This window comes from Canis lupus, chromosome 5 (genome assembly GCF_011100685.1).
Source record: "Canis lupus familiaris isolate Mischka breed German Shepherd chromosome 5, alternate assembly UU_Cfam_GSD_1.0, whole genome shotgun sequence".
Lineage (NCBI taxonomy): Eukaryota > Metazoa > Chordata > Mammalia > Carnivora > Canidae > Canis > Canis lupus.
This window is the reverse complement of record NC_049226.1, coordinates 80,610,790-80,630,620: the sequence shown is the minus strand read 5'-3', so window position 1 is coordinate 80,630,620 and position 19,831 is coordinate 80,610,790. Positions and strand designations below refer to the sequence as shown.

Below are 19,831 nucleotides of genomic sequence, written 5' to 3'. Positions count from 1 at the left end.
TAATCTAGTCACTCAGTACAAGTACTGTTAGCATTTTGCTGAATTTTCTTTTCAATGAATATTTGGGGGGAGGTGTTTTTACATAGTTTCTGTGAAGTGAATATTTTTGTTTTGATTTTAAAATAAGTTACAAATGATAAAATTGTAGGTTTTCATAAGTAAGAGCAAATTTTTGGAGAGCACGTTGTATTGAAAGGAGATGTTTGAATTTCTACCCAGAATGATGAAAGGGAAAATAGGATTTATTGCCTGTTGTTCCAGTTTCAACTCTTTGATTCATAGAATTTATTCTTCTAGGGCCTTTTAAATGACTTAAACAGGTAATCGTTGACTTACGTATGTCAAACTTACATGAATGGCATTCCTTGGACAGTTAGGATCCAGTCTTTCTCATCTTACTGTTATAGGTGTTCTTTTTTTCGTCTCTTTCCTTTCTTTGTTCCTTTCTCTTTTCTATTTGCCTTCAAATAATGACTAATTTCTCAGCACCTGTGGTTTCAGGAATTGTGCTAGGTTTTGGGAATATGAAGATGTAGGGCACATCGTTAGGTCTCAGAACTCCCCCACTTACCTTGTCAGTCTTACTGCATTCCTTGGCATTCCTTCATTTCTCCATTCTTCTGTCCCTTTCCTAGCCATGAGGTTCATCCTAGTCCCTGGTTCCATTGAGCATATAGCATTTCCTTGTTTTGTTTTGGTAATAGAGACAACAACTTGGTTAGAGATGGAGGGTTAAACAGTAGGGCCAGATTTAAGGCTTCTTAGCCACCATTGCTCTTCTTTTTTTTTTTTTTTTAATTTATTTTTTATTGGTGTTCAATTTACTAACATACAGAATAACCCCCAGTGCCTGTCACCCATTCACTCCCACCCCCCGCCCTTCTCCCCTTCCACCACCCCTAGTTCGTTTCCCAGAGTTAGCAGTCTTTACGTTCTGTCTCCCTTTCTGATATTTCCCACACATTTCTTCTCCCTTCCCTTATATTCCCTTTCACTATTATTTATATTCCCCAAATGAATGAGAACATATAATGTTTGTCCTTCACCGACTGACTGACTTCACTCAGCATAATACCCTCCAGTTCCATCCACGTTGAAGCAAATGGTGGGTATTTGTCATTTCTAATAGCTGAGTAATATTCCATTGTATACATAAACCACATCTTCTTTATCCATTCATCTTTCGTTGGACACCGAGGCTCCTTCCACAGTTTGGCTATCGTGGCCATTGCTGCTATAAACATCGGGGTGCGGGTGTCCCGGCGTTTCATTGCATTTGTATCTTTGGGGTAAATCCCCAACAGTGCAATTGCTGGGTCGTAGGGCAGGTCTATTTTTAACTGTTTGAGGAACCTCCACACAGTTTTCCAGAGTGGCTGCACCAGTTCACATTCCCACCAACAGTGTAAGAGGGTTCCCTTTTCTCCGCATGCTCTCCAACATTTGTTGTTTCCTGCCTTGTTAATTTTCCCCATTCTCACTGGTGTGAGGTGGTATCTCATTGTGGTTTTGATTTGTATTTCCCTGATGGCAAGTGATGCAGAGCATTTTCTCATGTGCGTGTTGGCCATGTCTATGTCTTCCTCTGTGAGATTTCTGTTCATGTCTTTTGCCCATTTCATGATTGGATTGTTTGTTTCTTTGGTGTTGAGTCACCATTGCTCTTCTTTGTTTGAAGTCATAATGTTCCTCCTGGGACCTGTTTGCTTTTGGAGTTTTTTGTCCATAGTCCTCTATTGTCTCCTATATTTTCAGTGTGAGTTCTACAAAAAGCATTATAGGGCATGACTTTTATTTATTGTATTTTTATGATTTAATCTATTCATTTAAGTGGGGGAAGGGGAGGGGGAGAAGGAGAGAATCTCAGGCAGATTCCCCACTGAGCCCAGAACCCAGCGCAGAGCTCAGTCTCATGACCCTGAGATCATAACCTGAGCCAAAAACCAAGAGCCCAGTGCTTAACCAACTAAGCTACCCAGGAGCACCTGACTCTTTTCTAAAACGTACTGGATGGCTCAGTTGATTACCTGCTTTTAGCTCAGGTCATGATCCCGGGGTCCTGGGATCGAACTGTGCATCAGGCTCCCCACTCCCAGGTCAGCGGGGAGTCTGCTTCTCCCTCTCTCTCTGTCCCTCCCCCTGCTTATGTTCTCTCTCACTCACGGTCTCAAATGAACAAAAATCTTTTAAAAAATTTATGTGCGTGGATAATTTTATTTTATTTTATTTTTTAATTTTTATTTATTTATGATAGTCACAGAGAGAGAGAGAGAGAGAGAGAGAGGGGTAGAGACATAGGCTGAGGGAGAAGCAGGCTCCATGCACCAGGAGCCCAACGTGGGATTCGATCCCGGGTCTCCAGGATCGTGCCCTGGGCCAAAGGCAGGCGCCAAACCGCTGCGCCACCCAGGGATCCCTGTGCGTGGATAATTTTAAATCTGTTAAAACTAGTAGTATTGTTTTATATTTATTTTATCACATATTTGCAGTGCTTCAGGTTAAATATGTTGGCCTAAAGTCCTAACGACCATTTGAAATATTTTTCTTTGGATGCTCCACATAGCAAATGCGTTATAAACATTAGAAACACAATGTTTTTTATTAAAGATTTTATTTATTCATAAAAGACGAGAGAGAGGCAGAGACATAGGCACAGGGAGAAGCTGGCTCCATACAGGGAGCCCGACATGGGATTCGATCCTGGGACTCCGGGATCACACCGTGGGCCAAAGGCAGACGCTCAACCACTGAGCCACCCAGGTGCCCCTAGAAATACAATTTTAAAAAATAGATTGCCTGTGTGTAAAGCCCAGATTATAAAGATTTTATATGCTAAGGATTTTAGTTACTTAATCACAAATAAAAATACAATGAAAAATTACACTTCTAAGAAAGATTATTTAGAATAAATCTAAACTTCCAATAAAAATTGGGGCACTGATTTTTTATTACTTTTTCAAAAAAAAAATCTTATACTGAGAAAGATATCCAAAAGAATATGTATGCCTCTTGTACTTTAGATGTTTTATTAAGGTCTTTTGCTTGTTTCTTTTTGCTACCCCCACTTTTCTTTTGCTTTGGAAGTCTGATTAGAAAATGACAGTAATTAATCTTGTAGCCTTAAAATTTGTTTTGACTACAGTACATTGTGAAAGGTTATAATGACATCAGCTATTCTCTTACCTGTTATTCCTGGCTTACTACATTCAGTCTGTCCTCCCTTCTTTCTACCACTCATATGCATTTTTTATTTTTGCATTGTATAGTTAAGTTTTATTATGGAATTTTAAGAGATACTTTACTTATGAAATGTATCTTCCCTTAGGCTGTAAATTGTCAATAAGATAATCATTGGTTTTTAATGTTACTGCCTATTGTTTCTTCATCTTAGATGACTTTTGTAGAAAAAAAACCTTTTTTGATACTTTTTCCATGTTGTGCTTTGACTTTCCAGAACATTGGAAAACCAAAAAGGAAGTGGAGTAAAGAAGAGCCCTATGTTGTGTGGACAGTATCCTGTTAAAAGTGAGGGAAAGGAACTGAAGATAGTTGTACAGCCTGAAACCCAGCACCGAGCTCGGTACCTGACTGAGGGTAGCCGTGGCTCAGTAAAGGACAGGACACAACAAGGCTTTCCTACAGTAAAGGTACTGATTTTATTTAGCAATATACAAAGAATTTTCTCCAGTTTTGTTTTTAACGAGCAAAAGCTGCCTACAATAGAATGATAGAATTACTAGCTATATATAGTAGAAATTAAGGCAAAAGTCTAACTGAAGCCTATATTGTTACTTTGATATCATTTAAATTTTAGCTTAGATGAAAGAGGAAGTGAGAGAGTATTCTGATAAATATCTGGAAACCATGAATTATGTTCCCCTTATATTTGACATTGGTATCAACCTGATACTTAATTCTTCCCAAATTTAATATTTAAGAAGAAATTTTAAAGTGAATTCAAGGGATGCCTGGGTGGCTCAGCAGTTGAACATCTGCCTTGGCTCAGATCGTGATCCTGGAGTCTCAGGATTGAATCCCACATCGGCTCCCTGCATGGAGCCTGCTTCTCCCTCTACCTGTGTCTCTGCCTCTCTCTCTGTGTGTCTCTCATGAATAAATAAACAAAACCATAAAAAAAAAATAAAGTGAATTCAAAAAATATTGTAGAAATTATTATGAACTTGGAAAATAAGATTTTTGAGATGGCTAAAGGAATCACAACTATTCATCTCAGAAAAGAATTGGTTGATAAATAGTTTAAGTCTTCACTTTAAGAAATAGGATATCAACTGAAACTTCATTTTTTCAGAATTTAGAAGGAAAAAGGGGGCTTAAATTTCAGCATCTGGGAAACTTTGTTAGAAAGAATATTTCTCTTTGAAGACAAACCAAAAAAGAGTGGATGGGAGATGTTTAGTAAGTGTTCCTACCCCTTATAAAACATTAAACATGATGACTTTTGGCTAGTCTGTGGTAAATTCTTGTAAAATACAGTTTATGGGGATCCCTGGGTGGCGCAGCGGTTTGGCGCCTGCCTTTGGCCCAAGGCGCGATCCTGGAGACCCGGGATCGAATCCCACGTCGGGCTCCCGGTGCATGGAGCCTGCTTCTCCCTCTGCCTATGTCTCTGCCTCTCTCTCTCTCTCTCTCTCTCTCTCTCTCTCTCTCTCTGTGACTATCATAAAAAAAAAAATACAGTTTATGAAAATGTGTTAGTTGAACAGTATTCAGTTGGACTGCCTTTCATTTTAAATTTTAATGAAATAATGGTAGAATCTTAGGATCAGGAAACCTATCCATGGCTATTTCTAAGGTTGGGTTAATAGCCTCGTGTACAACATCATTCCTATCCCTCTGCTACTTACCATACCAGTTCATCTTCAATCCCCCAAATTCAGGACAAATAATAGGTAAATAAGAAATTTCAGTTGTGCTTTTTGTAAATATTTGTCTAACCAGATGGATTGATAGTTTGGGCAATATTTTTAACCCAGTTCTGACTTTAAGTTATGCTTTGTTTAAGTACTCTCTGGTCAGAAATATTATTAGATTAATTGCCTGTGATAGGGAGTGAATTGACAGATCTCAGAAGTTTATTTATTCATTCATTCAACAAGTATGCATCCCTTTATGTGCCAGACACTGTTCCAAATACTGCTAATAGTTTGGGTAGATTGGTTATTTGTCTGCTTATTTCCCTCATTTTTTTTAAGATTTTATTTATTTATTAGAGAGAGAGAGAGAGAGAGAGGCAGAGGGAGAAGCAGGCTCCATGCAGGGAGCCTGACGCAGAACTCGATCCCAGGTCTTCAGGATCACGCCCTGGGCTGAAGGTGGCACTAAACCACTAAGCCACCGGGGCTGCCCCTGCTTCCCTCATTTTGATATCTTTTCACAGAGATACAGCTATACTGGGTTAGTATTAGAAAAGATTAGATTAGCTGTACTGGTTAGTATTTAGAAAAGATGTATGAATTTTTTAATGCACTTTGGTGTACATTGTACAAGTTATTTTGTGATTTCAGGCATTTTATATTAGAAGCTTCAGTGTTTAACTGTAAACCTGAACAAAAATCTGCATTGGAATTGTTTATTCCCAAATGCTGTTTTAAATATTTATTTATTCTTCAGCATACAAATTAAAATTTATGAAGGCTTGTTAGAGACCTGTTAGGACCCACAGATCCTGGGTTGAACTAACAGTTTTTCAGACCATTATGTTTTGGTCCAGTATTTCATGATGTTATGTATGCGTATACTCCATTTCCCTATTATTTAAACAGTTGCACTTCAAACACTTTTCTATTTAAATAGCTTTAAAAGAGAAAAATTCAGTATATGTACTCTTTTGATGATGATGCTAGCGATGCCACTAACACAGTTTAGTGAATTTTCCACCAGTGGTGGTGGTATATTTTGAGAAACCTGCATGCTTTGGCAGTCTATAAATTTATAAATACCTAAAGGACTGTGTATTCATTTGCATCTGGTTGTACAAGTTAATTATAAATGATAATTTATCATTAAACATAAATTTTAATCAAAGTATGATTATTACAGAATTAAAACTTATGATTTCCTGCAGAAACTTAGCCAACTCTCCTTTTTTTTTTTTTTTTTTTTAATTTATTTATGATAGTCACAGAGAGAGAGAGAGAGGGAGAGACACAGGCAGAGAGAGAAGCAGGCTCCATGCACCGGGAGCCCGACGTGGGATTCGATCCCGGGTCTCCAGGATGGCGCCCTGGGCCAAAGGCAGGCGCCAAACCGCTGCGCCACCCAGGGATCCCCCAATTCTCCTTTTTTATGAAAATAATGTACTTTTATTCTTCTTAAGGATTTAAATTATTTATTGTTGTCTAGTTATAAATATAGAACTTGGTCTTAAGTGTTTGATTTGACAATTAGATTATTTGAAAGGCTAATTAGTGTTTATATTCCATGTTATCTCATTCCAGCTGGAAGGCCATAATGAGCCAGTAGTGTTGCAGGTGTTTGTGGGCAATGACTCTGGTCGAGTGAAACCACATGGATTTTATCAGGCCTGTAGGGTAACTGGGCGAAATACAACTCCCTGTAAAGAAGTGGACATTGAAGGCACTACTGTTATAGAAGTTGGTCTTGATCCAAGCAACAACATGACACTGGCGTAAGTACTTAGGAAACAGTTTTTCAGTATATATTACACCTTTACAGTGGCATCAAAAAAATTTTAGTTTCTAATGTAAAAAAGGAAGATTTTGAGTATTTTATTAAAATATTTTAAACATTACAAGTACAAAAATAGATTATTACAGAATGGTAATGGGTTAAAATGAACTCTTTTTGCCCTTTGCATTGGAATTCCCGTGATGAAAGGCAAGGAAATAAAAGCCAGGTGGAATGCTAGCTTTTTTGAAAATAATATGGACTTACTTGGGTTAATAAAAGTAACATTAAAAAATAAAAATGACAGACGATTAGATTTGCTTTCCTAAATTGTGCTCATAGTGTTTATATTAGAAACTCTTTGACAGAGACCATTCATGGTACCTTGACCCATCTTGATGTGAAAAAGCATATTGCTGTTCTAAATTCACCTTCTGTTTTTATTTTCCTTTTTTAAAAAGGAATGTTCTGGGGCTTTTTCATCTTATGGATTTTCATTGCCTAAAACCTATTGGAAGTGTTAATGATTTAAATTAAAAACTTTTTCCCTTTGGGATCCCTGGGTGGCGCAGCAGTTTAGCGCCTGCCTTTGGCCCAGGGTGCGATCCTGGAGACACGGGATCGAATCCCACGTCGGGCTCCCGGTGCATGGAGCCTGCTTCTCCCTCTGCCTATGTCTCTGCCTCTCTCTCTCTCTCTCTGTGTGACTATCATAAATAAAAAAAAATTTAAAAAAAAAAAAAAAAAAAAAAACTTTTTCCCCTTAAGGATTTTATTAAGGTCCTTTAATCCTAAAGTTGAACCATAAAAACAGCAAATATATTGAAAAGGGGTAAACTTATGTTGTAATTATTTGTATTGGATAGCTAAGACATTTCTCTATTTTCAATTCCCTTTTGAAAGCCATTTTGAATAGGTTAGTAAGAGGTTAATTAGAAAGGGAAATTTTGAAGAATATTTAATAAAGGCTTATTTTTTAACTTTTGAAAATTATAAAAATAAGTGTATATAGAGGAAGAAAGGAAAAGTTATTTATTACAAAAATAGTGCTTATTCATTATAAGTTGAAAATACAGAAAAATAAAAAACAAAAAGAAAAATGAATAATAATAAAAAGCTAAAAACATACCAAACGCCAACGTCCCAGAAATAACCACTATTTTGATATGTGTCTTTCCATCCTTTTTTTTTTTTTTTTTTTTGGATAACATTGAAATAATACTGTACCCACTGTTTTGTAACCTTACTTTCACTTACCATCAGCATTTTCCATATAGTAAGTATTACTTTAAAAGCATATAATTTAATGGCTGTATAGTGTTCTGTTCTTTTTTTTTTTTTTTTTTTGTTCTGTTCTTTTTGGGGATAGTTGCTAGTTTTGTTTGCTTGTTTTTAGGTAAAATTCTTTCCCTCTATTTTAATATCTGAATTAGCTGCAGAGAGGATACATTTATTTTTTTTAAATGGCTGTTGGGGTGCCTGACTAGCTCTTGATCTCAGGGTCGTGAATTTGAGCCCCACATTCTGTGTAGAGCATACTTTAAAAAAAATTAAAATTTAAAAACGGCGGAAGTATTTCTTGTAAACCATTACTTGTGTTCAGGTTTTGAAATAGTGATTTTACTTTACTATTTTTTCCATTAGCATTATAAATGAAAAGTTGACAAGATTAAGAATTATGAATATTCAGAATTCACCCTTCTGTACTTTTTAAATTTGGAAACTTATGATTGTATTACATATTCAAAAAACTAATAATTAGCAATTTTTTTTAAAGAAACTTATTTTGGGGGGCACCTGGGTGGCTCAGTCAGTTAAACATCTGACTCTTGATTTCAGCTCAGGTCATGATCTCAGGGTTGTGAGATTGAGCCCCTGTCAGGCTACCCACTGGGTGTAGAACCTGCTTAAGATTCTCTCTTCCTCTGTTGTTCCCCCTCTTAAAAAAAAAAAAAAAAATTATTTGGTTAAGAATATTGTACTATTTATACAACAGAAAATATCAGTTAATGTCTTTTTTTCTGTGCTAGGGTGGACTGTGTAGGAATATTGAAATTGAGGAATGCTGATGTTGAAGCCAGAATAGGAATTGCTGGTTCCAAGAAAAAAAGCACTCGTGCCAGATTGGTTTTTAGAGTTAACATCACAAGGAAAGATGGCTCCACTTTGACACTGCAAACACCCTCTTCTCCGATTTTATGTAGTAAGTAAGAAAATATATATTGATTTTTTTCATTTTCTGTTAATTTTCAGACATCTCTAAATTTGTGATCATGCAAAACTTGAAACATTTTATTATTTTTAAAGATTTTATTTATTTATTTATTTATTTATTTATTTATTTATTTATTTATTTATTTTTTATTTATTTATGAGAGACACACAGAGAGGTGGGGGGGGGGCAGAGAAGCAGGCTCCATGCAGGGAGCCTGATGTGTGACTCGATCTCGGGACTCCCTGGGGTGAAGGCAGGTGCTAAACCACTGAGCCACCCAGGGATCCCAAAACTTGAAACATTTTAAAAGCTATAGTCAGATTTTTTTAGTCTAAAGGTGGATAAATAAAATTCTAAAGGTGGTAACATTTTGTAGTTCCCTATTATCATCCTGAACTGATTTTAAAAGTAATTTGAGGTGACGCCTGGCTGGCTCAGTCACTAGAGCATGCGACTCTTGATCTCAGAGTTGTGAATTCAAACCCCCCAAATTAGGTGTGTAGCCTAGTTTAAAATTTTTTTTTTATTAAAAAAAATGTACTTTAGGACAGCCTGGGTGGCTCAGCAGTTTAGCGCCGCCTTCAGCCCAGGGCATGATCCTGGAGACCCAGGATTGAGTCCTACATCGGGCTCCCTGCCTGGGGCCTGCTTCTCCCTCTGCCTGTGTCTCTACCTTTCTCTCTGTGTGTCTCTCATTAATAAATAAATAAAATCTTTAAAAAAATGTACTTTAGGGGCACCTGGGTGGCCCTTGGTTAAGCTTCCAACTTGGTATCAGCTCAGGTCTTGATTTCAGGTTCATGAGTCAAAGTCCTGCCATTGGGCTCCATGCTGGGCATGGAGCCTTCTTAAAGAAAAGAAAAAGTACCCTGAATGATTTATGAAGTAAATTGGAAAGCCAAAGAATTGATAAGTTGCTTTAATCCTAAGTCTGTTTTCTATTAGAATGTAAGAAATACTAAGATAAGCAGAACTTTGAGAATATATAGCAGTCGGAGTTCTGATTACAAATTATAGCATTAAATTATAGTGTTGGGAAGTGAGAAATGAAATTCTTATTTTGCTAATCTTGGCATGGAAAGTAAATGAATGACGTGTGTGTGTGTGTGTGTGTTTGTGTGTTTAGATTCAATCATATATTCTAGTTTCCCTATAAGGAATATTATTACAAATAATAAATAGGAAAAATTTTCCCTTAAGTATCACTTCAGAAAATTTTCATTGTGGGAACCCCCGGTGGCTCAGTGGTTTAGTCTCGCCTTCAACCCAGGGCACGATCCTGGAGTCCTGGGATGGGGTCCCACATGGGGCTCCCTGCATGGAGCCTGCTTCTCTCTCTGCCTGTGTCTCTGTCTCTGTCTCTCTCTCTCTCTCTGTCTCTCATGAATAAATAAATAAAATATATTTTAAAAAAAGAAAATTTTCATTGATTGTAATTTTCTTGGGCATTGTGTTTTTATAATTTATACCTGAATTCAGAAGAGCAGAAGAGACTCAGATCCATCCATTCAGTTGACTCTCCTTTGGGTTGTTTTGGATATTACAACCACTACTCCTAGGACAGTTACAAAACCTTTGTTAATGTATTTTAGTTTTGTCGAATTGTTTTATCCTTTGTAATTCTTATTTTTCCCTTTCTTTTAATTCATCTCAGAAATGACTATATAACCGTACTTTAAGCTTATCAAACACCGAATTTTTTTTAAGTACTAATGTATCTTTCTCATCTCAAGAGAGTTCAGTTGGGGGATCCCTGGGTGGCGCAGCTGTTTGGTGCCTGTCTGGTGCCTGTCTTTGGCCCAGGGCGCGATCCTGGAGACCCAGGATCGAATCCCACGTCGGGCTCCCTGCATGGAGCCTGCTTCTCGCTCTGCCTGTGTCTTTGCCTCTCTCTCTCTCTCTCTGTGACTATCATGAATAAATAAAATCTTAAAAAAAAAAAATTCTTTAAAAAAAAAGTTCAGTTGGATTTCTCTATTTTTCATTATTATGACAAATTTCTGTTGATACTGGTATTTCCTTGGGCCATTTCCGTGTGATGTACAGTTATAAATAGACTGCTTTTAGAGATCGTAGATTCCATTTCCATTCTGTTGCATTTAGATAGGCACAAAATAAATAATCTGTAGATGGTTTATTGAATTCTAAAGCTTTTTTTTCCTTTTTTTAAGATTTTACTTATTTATTCATGAGAGACACCGAGAGAGGCAGAGACAGAGGTGGAGGGAGAAACCGACTCCCCTAAGGGAGCCCATTGAGGAACTATATTCTCGGACCCCGGATCATGCCCTGAGCTAAAGGCAGATGCTCAGCCACTGAGCCACCCAAACGTCCCTAAAGCTTTTCTAATTGGGGTGCTCCAATTCTGGATTTACTATAATTCACAATATGTCCCAGCTTGAATCTTACTAGGATGAATTTCCAATTTTAGTGGTATATTTGCACTTCTTTTTTAAAGTGATCTAATACTTTGAGCATGACTGTAGCCACTCTCTGAAGCCCAGAGCCAGGAGATGGCTAGATAATTCAGATTATACTGCTTCAGCAGAAACCGAGAAATCGTTGCCAACTTTAATTATTTGTTCTTTCGTTAGTGTGTTAATCATTTCTTCATTTTATTTTTCATTAAGGTATTATTGAAGTATAAATATAACTGGCTAAAGATTGTAGAAAATACAAAAGAACTAGAAAACATAATTTTCTGAACTATTTCACCTGCAATTATTATCATTTCTTAATTATCACTATTAATGGTAATATTGTCCACAAGGCAAAGAAGTATATCTCTCTGGGAGGTGATGTGTGGGGTGGATTTAATGGCCCTAAGAAGCAGCACCACACAGTGGAAAGGATATACACCAGTGATAAAAGTTAGCATGTTTTGAGCTCTGACTATATGCTGGGATTTTGTTAAACACTTTATAAGCATTGTATCATTCAGTCCTCTCTGTTACCAGATATGGATTTCATTCTACAGTTGATGAAACTGATATTTAAAGAGATTAAATAACTCCCTCAAGGTCACATAGCTAGTAAATCTTAAGACCAGGATTTAGAGCCTTTGCTTTTAACCACTATGCTACATTGCCGTTATAATCAATTAAAATTGCAGTGCTGATGCCAAGTTTAAAAAATTCATTTCATCCTAGCCATCGCCTCTGGATGGTTACAGAAAGAGATTATGTTAGTGAACTGTTTCCTCTACCTAGGAGGTTTATATTATGTAATTTAGACTTCTTATGAATTAAGAAAAGAGATCTGAGTTCATATTGCGGGATTTTACTTGAATTACCTATATTGTCCCTTCCTTTTTTTTTGTAGAAGTCATTTATTACGGAGGTATTGGATATTTTTTTATTCCTTTAGTTGACTATTTGTCACTTTCTTTTTGCTTAGAGAGACTAGATTAGATAAACATGAGCAGTACTTTTTTTGAAAGAAAGGAGTACCTAAAAGGATATAGTCTTGCCATTTGTGACAACATAGATGAATCTACAGGGTATTATGCTGAGTTAAAAAAGTCAGAGAAAGTACCATATGATTTCACTTACATGTAGCATCTAAAAACAAAACATGTGAATAAACAAAAAGAATAAGACCTATAAATACAGAGAACAAATTGATGTGGTAGCCAGGTGGCTGGGGGATGAGCAAGATGGATAAAAGGGAGGGGAAGATCCAGGATTTCAGTTACAGAATGAAATCAAATAAAAGATACAGCATAGGGGAATATAGTCAGTAGTGTTATAATAGTGTTGCATGATGACAGATAGTAGCTATACTCATGGTGAGCATAGCATAAGGTAAAGAGTTGTTAAATCATTATATTGTACACTAATGTAACATTGAATATATGTCAATTAATATTTAAATTAAAAAATCACTTGCAAGAAGAACATACTTTTAATTTGCTATAAACATACTATCACGTATGTTTACGTGATAGTTTTCATATTTATTAATGTTCACTGAATTTCATGCAAACAGGGTTTTTTTTTCTTAAACTATATAACTAGCTTAAAATATTTCTAATAGTAATTTCTATGAATATCAATTAGAGCTAATCTTAGGGCAAGAGTCTAAGCCTCCTTTTTCTTTTTAATTTTTTTTTTTATTTATGATAGTCACACACAGAGAGAGAGAGAGAGAGAGAGGCAGAGACACAGGCAGAGGGAGAAGCAGGCTCCATGCACCGGGAGCCCGACGTGGGATTCGATCCCGGGTCTCCAGGATTGCGCCATGGGCCAAAGGCAGGCGCCAAACCGCTGCGCCACCCAGGGATCCCCTCTAAGCCTCCTTTTTTAAAATTTTTTTAAGTATTTCTACCCCCAACTTGGGGCTTGAAGTTACGACCTGAAATCAAGAGTCTCATGCTCTTCTAACAGAGCCAGACAGATACCCCTTAGCCTCCTGATCTGTACATTCCTAATGGTTCAGTGACTTGTTTTTTTTTTGAAGACCTATCATCTTATGTAATGAATGTCATCATTCTATGTTCAGAATATAATTTTACTTGATCTTCATGGGTTTTCTTTCTTTTTTTTTTTTTTTAAGATTTTATTAATTTATTCATGAGAGACACACAGAGAGAGGCAGAGACATAGGCAGAGGGAGGAGAAGCAGGCTCCATGCAGGGAGCCTCATCCGTGACTCAATCCCAGGATCTGGGATCACGCCCTGAGCCAAAGGCACATGCTCAACCACTGAGCCACCCAGGTGTCCCAAGTTTTCATTAAATATGTTGCCCAGCAGTGTGTAGATTGGTCAGTCTTTTTAAACTGACAACAAAATGAAATATTTTAAATTTTTTTATTACTTTTTAATTATTTTTATTAAAATAATAGATATACAGGAAAAGGTATTAACTTCAATATTACTTTTTATAGTATTTTTTTTATCCTTGTTATACTGTATGGTTTATAAAGCACTTTCATGTATGCTGAGGTCTTACTTAGAAAGTTAATAAATACATGTTTCCCTTGTATTTAGAATTAGACACATAGGAGTTAGAGAAATTGAGATGATAATACTAACTTGACTTACTAATAAAACTGTTTGCAAAAGGACTTTTTCATTGCATGGTAGGATATATCTATCAACCCAGCGAGAGCAACCTTCCACAATTGGAGGCCTCTTATCAACTGGCACAGACCATCTAAAATGTATGTTTTATGCATGTAGGCAGTTGCAGAAGAGGTAGGCAAGAAGACTAAGCTAACCATGCCCAAGTGCTGGTTCCCACTTCTCTGTAGTTAAAAAATTCCTCCTCTCTAGTATTAATCTTTTTTTTTTTTTTAAGATTTTATGTATTTATTTGTGAGAGAGAGAGAGAGAGAGAGAGAGAGGCAGAGACACAGGCAGAGGGAAAAGCAGGCCCCATGCAGGGAGCCTGATGTGGGACTCGATCCCAGGTCTCCAGGATCATGCCCTGGGCTGAAGGCGACACTAAACTGCTGAGCCACCCAAGCTGCCCTCTGGTATTAATCTAATGGAGTTTCCTATTAATAGTAGTACTATGTTATCCCATTTGATCTTGACAAAATTCTGTGTTATTAATAAAATAGAAGTGATTAGTTTCACTTTTTATGTAATAGGGACAAAACTGTTCAGTGTAGGAAATGGTAGGTAAGAGATAATCTGATGTTTTTGTAGTTGGTTGTTTTGGGCTGATACCTACTATAGAATATAGGAAAGATTTTATTTATTTGATTTTTTTTTAGAAGTATGTTTTTTTTTTTTTTAAGATTTATTTATTTTATTCAGAGAGAGAGACTGAGACACAGGCAGAGGCAGAAGCAGGCTCCATGCAGGGAGCCCGACATGGGACTCCATCCCAGGTCTGCAGGATCACACCCCAGGCTGCAGGCGGCGCCAAACCGCTGCGCCACTGGGGCTGCCCAGAAAGATTTTATTTTAATCAACCGTAACGTAATAGTGGATATACTTCTTAAATTGTATAGATTATTTTTTTTTATTTTATTTTTTTTTTATTTATTGATAGTCACACAGAGAGAGAGAGAGAGGCAGAGACATAGGCAGAGGGAGAAGCAGGCTCCATGCACCGGGAGCCTGACGTGGGATTCGATCCCAGGTCTCCAGGATCCCGCCCTGGGCCAAAGGCAGGCGCTAAACCACTGCGCCACCCAGGGATCCCTTAAATTGTATAGATTATAATTAGGGTATTGGCATATGGCATTTATATCTTAAATTTACATACAATTTAGGTTCATGCTTTCTGTCCCAGAGTAGACAGTTTCTTTTTTCTTTTATAATGGCTTACTGAGATATAATTTACATACCATGCAGTTAAGCCTTTTATTTATTTATTTATTTTTTTAAAGAAAATTTTTTTTATTTATTCATGAGAAACAGAGAGACAGAAGACAGGCAGAGGGAAAAGCAGGCTCCATGCAGGGAGCCTGACACGGAACTCGATCCTGGGTCTCCAGGATCAGGCCCCGGGCTGAAGGCGGCACTAAACCACTGAGCCACGCAGGCTGCCCACAGTTAAGCCTTTTAATGTGTACAGTTTAATCATATTCACAAAGTTGTATGACCATCACCATTACCTAATTTTAGAACTTTTTAAAAAGATTTTATTTATTTATTTATTTATTTATTTATTTATTTATTTATTTATTTATTTATTTATTTAACAGAGAAAGAAGGAGAGAGAGTATAAGCAGGGGGAGCGGCAGGCAGAGGGAGAGGGAGAAGTAGGTTCCCCACTGAGCAAAGTACCCAATGCAGGGCCTGATTCTAGGACTCCAGGCTCTTGACCGGAGTCAAAGGCAGATGGTTAGCTGACTGAGCCACCCAGGCACCCTTTTAGAACATTTTTATCACCACCAAAAAGAAACCTCCTATACTTCTTAGGAGTCACTCACCATTCCCCTGTTACCCTAGACCCTGGAAACCACTCTTCTACATTCTGTCTCTATGGATTCACTTATTCTGAACATTTCATATAAATGGGATCATCCAGTATGTGGCCTTTTTATCTGGTTTCTTTCTCTTAGCATGTTTTCAAGGTTCATTGATAATGTAGCACATACCAGGTACTTCATTCCTTTTTATGGCTGAATGGTATTCCATTATTGGATATACCACAATTTGTCTATCCATTCATCCACTCATGGGCATAGGGGTTGTTACCAACTTTTGGTTATGAATAACGCTTCTGTGAACATATATGTACAGGTTTTTGTGTGGGTATGTAGTTTCATTTCTCTTGAGTATATACCTTGGAGTAGGTAGAATTCCTGGATCATATAGTAGACAGTTTCTTGTTTAACATTTCTTTGAAATCCATTTATGACTCACAGGATACGGTTTAAAAAAAAAATTTCTCTGTACTGCTACTCCCTGTTTTAACATTTTTCTGAAAATATCAAAAGGAACTGAACTCCCTGGATTTTATCATCATTTTATCTCTGTTCCCCAGTAATTTTGACTAATTTTTCTTTTTTTAAGATTTTATTTATTCATGAGAGACACGGAGAGAGAGGCAGAGACACAAGCAGAGGGAGAAGCAGGCTCCTCACAGAGAGCCCAATGTGGGACTCAGTCCTGGACCCTGGGATCACGCCCTGAGTCAAAGTTGTTCTTATTGGGGTTACAATTTACTCCATAGAAACAGTACTGTATTCTAACAAAATACTGCCTTATTTCCATTCAGTCAGTCATTTTATTCAATATAAATGTGTTGCTTCTCAACCTTGGCTGTTAGAGTCTTCTGTGGTGCATTTAAAATTAAAAACAAACAAACAAACAAACACTTATTTAAATCAGAATCTCCAAAGGTTTGGGGAAAACTTCATAGCTAATTAAAGGGATAGTTAAAACATACCCAATTCTGGAAATAAAGATGTGATAGCTTAAGGAACTTACTCTAGCAGGCTAGAGAAAAAAAAAAACAGATAAGTAAGTTTCCTATTATAAAATGATATAAAGACTATAGCAGATGTGTGAATAGGGTACAGGAGAAACATTAGAAAAAAAGAACATCTTGTTTTGGAGATGGTAAAACTTGTGCTGTGTGTTGAAGGACAAATAGAAGCAAACCAGGCAGAACAGGGTTTAGATGAAGGTCATTGTAGGCAAAGGTAAGGGTGTATAAATACACTCAATGAAAGCATATGCTTCTTTCAAGGGAATTAAAAAGAGGTTGAGGGGTGCCTGGGTAGCTTAGTTAGTTAAGTGTCCAACTCTTGATTTCAGCTCAGGTTATGATTTCAGGGTCGTGAGATTGAGCCCCTAGTCAGGCTTGGCGCTGGGCATGAAGCCTACTTAAGATTCTTTCTCTGCCTCTCAAAAAAAAAAAAAAAAAAAAAAAAGAAAGAAAGAAAGAAAAAGATACTATGAAGAAGTGGTAAGATTTGAAGCTACTAGACCCTGGCAAGATCTGTTTTATAGAGACATGTGTGTTGAGCTAAATAATTTGAATTTTAACCTGACTACTTTAGGGAGCCTGAGGGTTGCACTTAGCCTTTGGAGTAGGGATATGAGGGAAAAGGAAAAGTAAACATATAAATAAGACACAGTGAAGCAAAGGGCCTCCAAAGTCTTTTTATTTAAAAAATTAATAATAAGAATGTTTCATTACAGGTTCCTGGTTTATGTTTATTTCCATGAATATAACCTTTTTGACATGTTTGAGCAATTGGAATAGAGAGAGAGGTGAAAAGGAAATAGGTTAGTAAGAAGGGTTAGAATTGGAATGGGAGATAAAAGGAAACAGGAAGATGAGAGGAGGTAAAAGAGGAAGAGGGGCCAAAAGGGTGATAGAGGTAGAAGGGAGGAGAGGAAACAGACACTTGATCTTCGAGCTAGAGACACTCCATGGAAAGAAGGCCTATTGCCAGTATTTATGTGCTTTGTGACATTGAAAAAAGAAGTCCTGCTTTTACTTGTTTAACAATGACTACTGGACCTATTCTCTGTTTTTGTTTGTTTTTAAGGGGATGAAAGAATTATTCCCTTTTATATTGTTTATATTATTTGGTGATACTATAGCAAATTAAAAATATCAATTTTCATATTTTTTAGTATCTACCCTTCTATGCTAATTTTTAAAAATATAGCAAAATTAATTTTAGCTTTCTTCACCATAACGTGTATTGGATTAAATCGGACTGAATTTAACAAGTTTCTAACTCCGTTATTTCTGTGTATCCCACAACTTTAGGAAAAGGATCGTAACATTGAGTAAACTTTCCTTCTCTTCACAGACATTTTTAAAAAGCTTACTAATTCTTTTGGCACAATGAAATATTTGCTCTGTTATTTTTCAGTATTCAGACATTCATTAATTTTTTTCAGCTTTATTTTTGAAGCTAGTATTTGAAAAGCATCTAGAAGCACATTGTTTTTATAATACCAGAAAAGTGGCTGCTTTTTTTGTGTTACAATTTTTTAAGCAATGTGATCACTTTCAAGAGCTGGCTTACTAATTACTTAAAGATAAAAATAAAATAGTTAATGCTTATAGTGACTTTAGTTCTGTTTGGTATGGTGTCTAGCTCTTCGGTAACCATTAAACTTTTTAATAGAAAAGACCTTTTAAGATCAAAAGTTAAAAGTTAAATTATCTTGAACAGTAACAGACTAGTTCTTTGTATAAGTAAATACAAATATATAGAAGATATATACACAGTGTACCTTTCAGAAGGGCCTCATTTGGCCAATATACCCTTAATACATAAAAGGAAAAAAATGAGATAGGAAAAAAATAAGTTTTGATAAGCATCAGTGAAGTGGAATTTCCACATAGTATTTGAAAATGGGGAGAAAGGTTATATACATACTTTCCATTCATTTGAATATAATATATTCATATAAATTTTCGCCTCTTATTATTTTCTAATCAAAATAATATTTCCTGGGGTACATGGTTGGCTCAGACCTTGGAGAATAATGACTCTTGATTCAAGGTTGTGTGTTCAAGGCCCATGTTGTGTATAGAGATTACTTAAAAATAAAAAAATCTTTAAAAAATTTACTGTTTTTCTTGAATGTCCTTTAATTTTTTTTTTAAAGATTTTATTTATTTATTCATGAGAGACACAGAGAGAGAGAGGCAGAGGGAGAAGCAGGCCCTATGCAGGGAGCCTGATGTGGGACTCAATCCTGGGACTCCAGGATCACACCCTGAGCCAAAGGCAGACGCTCAACCACTGAGCCACCCAGGCATCCCATTGAATGTCCTTTTAAAACAAATATCTAGTTCCAGTGTTACTCTAAAAAGCTATAAATTAGTTAATTTAATTCTTCATGGGGATCCCTGGGTGGTTCAGAGGTTTAGTGCCTGCCTTTGGCCCAGGGAGTGATCCTGGAGTCCCAGGACTGAGTCCCGCGTTGGGCTCCCTGCATGGGGCCAGCTTCTCCCTCTACCTGTGTCTCTGCCTCTCCTTCTCTCTGTGTCTCTCATGAATAAATAAATAAAATCTTAAAAAAAAAAAAAAGTTAATTCTTCATTTAAAAAGGGCATATAGGGGATGCCTGGGTGGCTCAGTGGCATGATCCCGGAATCCTGGGATCAAGTCCCATATCGGGTTCCCTGCAAGGAGCCTGCTTCTCCCTCTGCGTATGTCTCTGCCTCTCTCTGTATCTCATGAATAAATAAATAAAATCTTAAGCATATAATTGCTAGTATTTGGCCAATAACTGTTTGTGTTTTCTTCATACATTAACCCTCTGGGTTTTAACCAGTGTATATGGTTATACATTCACACTTTCTTTTAAACTCTTAGACGTTGCTGCAAGTGTCATTTTCTGTTTGAATATTTAATGAAAGTACCTGGGTGGCTCAGTGGTTGAATGTCTGCCTTTGGCTCAGATTGTGATCCCGGAGTCCTGGGATTGAGTCTGGCATCAGGCTCCCCGCAGGAGAGAGCGTGTTTCTCCCCCTGTCTCTGCCTCTTTCTGTGTGTGTCTCATGAATAAATAAATAAATATTAAATAAGGACA

At 36.8% G+C, this 19,831-nt stretch overlaps 1 protein-coding gene across 7 annotated transcripts in view; it reads left to right on the top strand.

Annotated features, from left to right (window-relative positions):
• NFAT5 (nuclear factor of activated T cells 5) overlaps positions 1–19,831 on the top strand; it is a 122,346-nt gene that overhangs the window by 67,806 nt on the left and 34,709 nt on the right. For all 7 annotated transcript variants that reach the window (XM_038538472.1, XM_038538471.1, XM_038538470.1 and 4 more), the window contains 3 exons: positions 3,455–3,647; positions 6,459–6,649; positions 8,679–8,851. In XM_038538472.1, the coding sequence (XP_038394400.1) occupies positions 3,455–3,647; positions 6,459–6,649; positions 8,679–8,851 (557 nt within the window). The remainder of the gene's footprint in view (positions 1–3,454; positions 3,648–6,458; positions 6,650–8,678; positions 8,852–19,831) is intronic.